Raw genomic sequence first — 7,302 nt, 5'->3', positions numbered from 1 at the left:
ACTTCTCACTTGATTTGTTACCTCAGGAAACAATTTCCTAACACAATTATGTTCTCAATCGCTAGTTTCAAGCCTACATGCTGTATCTTCAATACAGCATGATGTTTATTTTGTAATTGATTGTCCCATTAGACAATGAAGCAGGGTAAGCAAAAGACTAAGATGGGGACTGCCAAAATGCGGTCATGTCTAAATGCTAACCCTCAATTTGCCAAACTTGACGACCCATCCCAACATTAACTGTTCTTAGTTAAAGACTAACCGTCTCGCCAGAGTTTTCGCAAATCGAGGGTTACCATTTCGACACGACTCCAAACATTTAAGACCGTAGTTTAACAAACTAATGTGTGACTCCACTTCTTTTATACAGTCTGTGGTACACGTGCATAGCAATTCTGACCAATAACATTGTATCAAGAAGGCCCGAGTACACCAATCATGTATGCAAGGCAAGCTGTGCTGTTTATGGTGCTAAAATTGTAATGTTATTATGAGTGAGTAGGTGGGAGGGGAGCGGAGGGCCCACAGCCACTTTGGAATATCACATCACTCACCCTTGTGTGTTTGTGCGGCTGCATGCGTGCGTGCTTCCTTTTGCTTACAGTGTACACATGAGTGTGGGAGGTTGCCCTAGTTTTGTGAACAGTGTTTGCCCTCTCAGAGCAAAGGGTTTAACCTGACTGATAAGCAATTGCGTACTTCCCATGTCAGAAAAACATCTAAACTCACTGGACTATCTTCCATTTCCTTCTGTGATACACAAACAGTTTGTGCTGTCATGTTGCCTACCGTCTCACTAGCTGAACATTAAACAGTAAATACCTCAGGTATCCATACAGCTTCAGTTTCTCTCTTTACCCGCCAGTCCTCAGCTATTCTTTTCAACTATTCTGATTGTGTTCTGTATAACTGATGAACATGAGAGGAAACAGAGATGGGAGTAGTTTAAGAAATGTTATGGCATATTGGCAAGGGATCTTCCCTGAATAAACATCCTTGCTTGATACTCACTTTTGTTTTACTATTTTTATTCAGTCTTGAGCCACATTTTTACAATACACTCTTCTTGTTCTTGTTCATTTTTAAACTATATATTTTAAACGGATGAAGGTTTTTAGTTATCTGACCTCTGGATCTTAAGTCATCAGAAACAAGCTCAGAGTTTAACAGAGATGTGTTATGTAAAACTGCTTAATTCAGGAGACCTCTGTGGATAATTCGGCTCCCGGTAAAAAAAACTTCTGTACAATGAAGTAATCCTAACGTGGAGAAGCTGACAGCAATGGTTTATGAAGAGAGCAACTCCCATGATCCCACGCTACGTCACAACACCTCACACCTCTTTTGTTGTTGTTTTTATTGAGACTCCTAGTGGCAGAAAATGGCATGATGTCCGTTTAAGTTTATTTTGTCATGCGAGCGTGATGTCATGCTAAGAACCTGCAACTGAAAATTAACTATAATTTATAAATACAGAAACACAATCGAACTGATCCATGTTTTTTTAAAAGTTGTTATAAATGTCATTTACTCTACCTTTTGTTACGAATGTATCTGCCGCCAACAAGGGCCGAGGCTCATTTTAATAATTGAATCTCATTGTTGATCGTGAGCACTGTTTTACACTTCCAGTACCCCGTTGCTCTCTCAGTAGTGTTGCATTTTGCCGTTTCCTCATTGTGTGATGAAGTAGTTTGATTGCATTATGTCTTATAAGATAAATTATAAATTAAAAGTGGTTGTTTGCAGGGTTGTCACGTAATGTGGACCTGAATCATTGTGTTGCAGTGCGTTCAGTCTGAGCAGCCATGTATCTATGTCTCGTCTGAGTGTTGTTCTCTGAATGTGTAGCCTACCAGTGCTGCTCACAGTCTGCCTCCCACTCTGATCTTTCCTTATTAATGTAATCCTCTACTTGCACAATGTTGTGTTGTGTGATGTCTATTGTCTTCCTGTTAGCTGCTGTCATAGTTTCCTTCACCTCTGTACAGTGATTACTTGATCTCAGACTGAGCTTTACTTCCTCCTTTGCATAGATGTGTTGGTAAGGAAATCCTGAGTGAATCTGAATAAATACACTGACTCAAACGCTAGAATAAAAAGTATTACATGGACACTCAGGCTGGGCAATATATGGATATTATCATATGTGAAATGAGACTAGATATCGTCTTAGATTTTGGATATCCTAATATGGCACAAGTGTCATTTCCTGGTTTTAAAGGCTGAAATACAGTAAAGTAATGTCATTTTCTAAACTTACCAGACCGTTGTAGCTGTTCTATTATTTGCTTTTACCCACTTAGTCATATCATATCATATATATCATATATATTACTGAGGATTATTTATAAAAAATAGCATTGTGTAAATATTTGGCTCCAAGACCTGTCTAACGTTTGAACTACTATCTACTGATAAAGTCATAAAACCATGTCTGTAGCACTGAATAATCTGCACGGACAGATAAATGGAATAAGCGCTATGATAAATGCTCCAAACATGCAGGATTAGCACTAGTTCCAGGAACAGGGCAAGTCAGATGTTGTGTGACCTATATACAGTAGAACTGTAACATGTTGCCCTTTTAATGCTGAGTTTTAGCTTACTGTAGGCCAATGTGTTGAGACCACTTTTTAATTGATGCTCAAGCAGAGTGTCTTTGCTTGCTCCTGTGACATAAATGTCATAAGTTTTATTATGGTGTTAAGTATTAAAAAACAGGAAAATATATCAACTGGTTCAATCTAAAGAAAAATAATTGGCCATTATCTTGAGTCAATTAATCGTAAAAAGTCATTTTCCATGCAAAAATGCCCGAAAATGTTGTTTTTAATAGATTTCCTGCTTTTCTCTTTATCTTTGGGTTCGACTTGACAAAAACAAGACATTTAAAAACATCACCTTGGACTTTGAGAAACTGAGATGGACATTTTACCCTATTTTAAAGACCAAACAATCCAGAAAATATTAGATTAAACCAAAATGTAAATAATCATTAGTTGCAGCCCTACAGGAGAAGGTTCGTATACATCTTGTTTCTGAAAATAAATCACCATCAGCCTGATGATTATTAATAAACTGCAACTGATTTCACCTTATTGCCATACCTGCTGATTGTTTTTCTTTTTGTGGAGCTTCTCACTGATGCATCATGTATATTTCTTGTGTTTTTGCTTCTTATACAGTTAGAGCTCACCCTCTCTTTGTCTTGTTGTTGCTCCTCTGCAGGCAGTGGAAGCAAAGTTGTCCCTGGATGCCTTACTGCAGATGTCCGGCGCTCAGGTGAGGGATACGATGCGAAGACTAGGGTCCAGTTCAGAAGAATGTGCCCGGCTCAGTGCTGCCCTCTCCTGTCTGAAGAGTGCCTCTGAATCAGGTATGTGTTTACTCCACAGGAGCCTCCATGATCAACATGCATCACATTGTATTCTCATTGTTCTTTCTACTGGTGGTGATTTCTTTGTGTTGTCTGCTGTGCAGGAGGTGAACTGAGGGAAGACAGCAGTCCCTGGCTGTCTGAGCCCACCAGGAGGGACAGTGGCTCTCTACTGACTGCAGAGCAGCTCTCCAGCCTGGGGACTCCACTCCGCCCTCACAGTCCCTCGCCTCTCGCCCGCCCATCCGCCTTCCACTCCACCCCATCCACCCCCTGTGCCATCTTCCCTCATCCTCGCTCGGGCTCGGTGTCGGCGGTGCCCACGCCCGAGGCGCTGGCATCGTATGGCCACAGTGAAAGCCCACTCACAGATCCGTTCCCGATGTCCTTAGCTCGCACCGCTCGGCTCCACCGACACACTTCCACCCCACCCATAACTCCGCCATCGAAGAGGCGTCACCGAGTGAAGCCCCCATGCACCCCTCCACCTCCGTCCCGCAAAGTGCTGCATTTACTTCCCAACATCACCCTGACGCGCAGCAAAAGCCACGAGTCCCAGCTGGGCAACCGCATTGAGGACCTGCCCACCAACAAGTAGGCGCTCAGAAAGCTGTTTGAACGAACACACGGTTACAGAACTCACCTCGACAAGAGCTTTTCAGAAATAGGTCAGATAAGCAGTAAAATGGGAATCCTCAGATAGCATTGTAATTGCAACAGTTTTCCACTGTCAGCTTTGTTAGCACAGGTGTGTGGGCATTGGGGAGTCATGGGGAAAGTGCTGTGAGAGGAAAGCCACAGTATCTTTTGCTAAGATAGCATTGTCTTGCAGATGTTTAATTATATTATAATATGCTGGATTTAACACAGCCTGAGGTCTAATCTGCTCTCTACACCTTAATAATAATAATAATAATAATAATACATTTAATTTATATAGCACTTTTCTAGGTACTCAAAGATGATTCCTTTGTTCTTTTACTAATGCGTATAATATTTCCAATTTCTAATCTAAAGACCCGTTGTTTAAAACACAAATGTTCCATTTAGATCTTAACAATTTGAAAAACCGTGTTCTCAAATTATAATCATATATCAATATCAAAGCCAGTTATTTGTTTGCCGTCTATTGCTATTCTATTACTAATAGATGAGGCAATGCTATTATTATATTATATTATTCTGATTGACATACGCTATTTTAGTGTAATTGTTAAAGTGATTATTGATCCACAATAAATTAATAATTGTATGTCATTTATCAAGTAAAAGTGGTAAACATTAGATTTTTTTGTTTTCATTTTCACATTATCAATTTATTTTATGATTTCGATTTTTCATGACATTTGATAAGACTACTTCATGCACTATGTTAGTCAGAATTGATGACAAATGTTATCCACTATAATTTAAAAATGAACTCCTTTGACTGTTGGACATCTTTGTTTTGCATTTGATCAAAACTTTTCTTTCGTAAACAAGCAAGTTCCTCCTAGTTCATTCTGACTCACTTGGAACAACAGTCTTTACTTTATACATTATTTGTGCATGTCTAAAGAATGTCTAAAAAAAGGTCCACACACACAGTGGAGACATGAGGGGCACATATAGCAGTAGTGGGTAGTGTAGCATACTTAAACATGATCATGGTGGCACTACAATAATTGGATTTACTGTTGCAGCCGCATGTTTTCTCATCACCTACAGATTAGAACAGTTTTCCTGAAAGCATTTGTTCTGTGTCTTACACTGTTGTCTGCACAGAAGCAGAGCTTTCCTCAGATACACTCACATTCCCTCCCTCTCCCTCTTTTCACATCCTTTCACATCCTGCCTGTTGCTCCTTTGCTCTGGCTGTATGAGAGGAACTAATCCCCGCACAGATTCCCAGAGATTATGACTCATGTCAAAACAGGAAGTATTTCCTAGGACTAATGCTCAGAGGTGGCGAGACACACACACACACACACACACACACAATCTCGCTCTCCCTCATTTTTTGTCTCTCTCTATTGTGATTAGATGCACATACACAAACAAGCCACATGTTTATCCACAATATCCTGTCTGTTTATGGAAAGCTTTAGTGGAAAACAAACGGGCAATTACAGGAATAAATACAGCTGACATAGATCCAATGCATCTAACACGCACGCACGTACGCACGCACGTACGCACGCACAGAGACAATCCCACTGCTTTGTACGCTATATGGTATATATGACAACAATCTGAAGACGGGTCACACGTCCGATAGCTGATTGACCAGAACTCAATATAAAATTAGACAAATTGATTATTCTAGGTAACACCAGCAAGTATTAAGCATTATAATACTTAATGCTTTATAATGTATTTTGACTGTTGTTATGAATCATTATGAATATTTATTAGTGCTTATAACTATAATTATACAGCTAAAAGCAGATTATGATGCCTTTTATAGACATGGGAGTCATAGAAAGTGTCATTGATTACTCGCATGCGTATGTTTACAACCACACAGCTGGCACTGCTCGCTCCCTCTGTCCGTGTGACTTCAGTCAGGGTGTTAAGGATGTCACCCTATCTATCCCGTGCCAATGCTATTTAGATACTCCAACAATATCTCCAGTCCTTGCATAACCTGCCCTAAACAGTCTGTGTGTACCTAGCGACGCTGCCGACCTGCTGTAGCATCCACTCTAGTTTTTGCCGGACTTGCTGATTTGTTTGCTTTCCCTCTCTCCAGGTGTGTTAAAAAGAACAAGTTGTTACTGAATATGCAAGTTAACGGGAATGGATGTGAGGACTCGCCTTCCCGTTACCCCGTCATGTCGGCACGCACTCCTGGAGTCACCCCTTCTGCCACCACAGCATCTTACACCCTGCCTGGCACGCCCACCCTGCTGGAGGAGCACAGCACCATGAAGAGTGAGTTATGCACATGTATTTGCGTGTTTGACATAAGGCTATATTAGTTTGGACTTTTCCATTTTAGTCTTCGGAGTGCGTTTGCTAGTTTTAGTGTAGTTTTAATTTTTTATATCTTTCTGCGGTTGTTTCAGTTTATTTTAGGTGCAGTATAATGTAGCTAAGTGTGTAGCTATACACACAGAATACATGGAGAACTGTGTAGGTCATAATGACTCGGTACTCTTTTACTCTACTAACTAACAAAATTAGTCATCTTGTCAAAAAACTCAAATACATGTATATTCATTTTTGTTGTTTTTTGACCAGGCAGTAACGTTTGAGTTTACAAAAAATGTTTAGTTTAAGAATGTAGTTTTTATTTAGTTCCAGTTTACTAGAATAGTCACTGCTCATTTTAGTTTGAGTTTACTTTAATAACCCTGGTTTAACTCAATAATCTGTGTTCTTCCAGTATGGGTGATGATGATGATAATAATAATAATAATAATAATAATAATAATAATAATAGGAATTTCTGGACTATATAAAGCATGGTTTGTTTAATTTGTGACAATGATTAATGACAAAATCTAAATAGTTAAATGCTCAGTGTTTTATATGATTAACCACCGGGGTCATTAGCAGTCTTTCCCACACGATCTTACCGTCCTTCCCCCTCTCTCTCCCTGGATAGATAACGTAGCAGGGCATCGCAACTCCCCACAAGCAGTGAGGAGGGACATCGGCCTAGCAGTAACACACAGGTAGATCTTTCTCCTACACACAATATGTTCTTTACCAACCATATGTCATGATGTAGCCAACAAGCTGGATTTGGTATGAATGAAAGATCCACAGTAGATTTAACTGCATTTCTTGTGTATTTGATTTAGGTTTTCAACCAAGTCCTGGCTGTCCCAGACATGTCAGGTGTGCCAGAAGAACATGATGTTTGGGGTTAAGTGCAAACACTGTCGGTGAGTTAAGTGCTTTCTATTTAAAGGGTTACATCGCTCAACTTTAAGTGT

At 39.9% G+C, this 7,302-nt stretch overlaps 1 protein-coding gene across 3 annotated transcripts in view; it reads left to right on the top strand.

Moving 5' to 3' along the window:
• Nucleotides 1-7,302, top strand: part of ksr1a (kinase suppressor of ras 1a) — a 31,494-nt gene that overhangs the window by 15,517 nt on the left and 8,675 nt on the right. For all 3 annotated transcript variants that reach the window (XM_029447832.1, XM_029447833.1, XM_029447834.1), the window contains exons 3-7: nt 3,232-3,379; nt 3,484-3,973; nt 6,111-6,292; nt 6,969-7,038; nt 7,168-7,251. In XM_029447832.1, the coding sequence (XP_029303692.1) occupies nt 3,232-3,379; nt 3,484-3,973; nt 6,111-6,292; nt 6,969-7,038; nt 7,168-7,251 (974 nt within the window). The remainder of the gene's footprint in view (nt 1-3,231; nt 3,380-3,483; nt 3,974-6,110; nt 6,293-6,968; nt 7,039-7,167; nt 7,252-7,302) is intronic.

The sequence above is a fragment of the Cottoperca gobio genome, chromosome 14 (genome assembly GCF_900634415.1).
Source record: "Cottoperca gobio chromosome 14, fCotGob3.1, whole genome shotgun sequence".
In the NCBI taxonomy this organism is placed as follows: domain Eukaryota; kingdom Metazoa; phylum Chordata; class Actinopteri; order Perciformes; family Bovichtidae; genus Cottoperca; species Cottoperca gobio.
The sequence above is the reverse complement of the archived record's forward strand: the minus strand, read 5'-3'. Positions and strand labels throughout refer to the sequence as shown.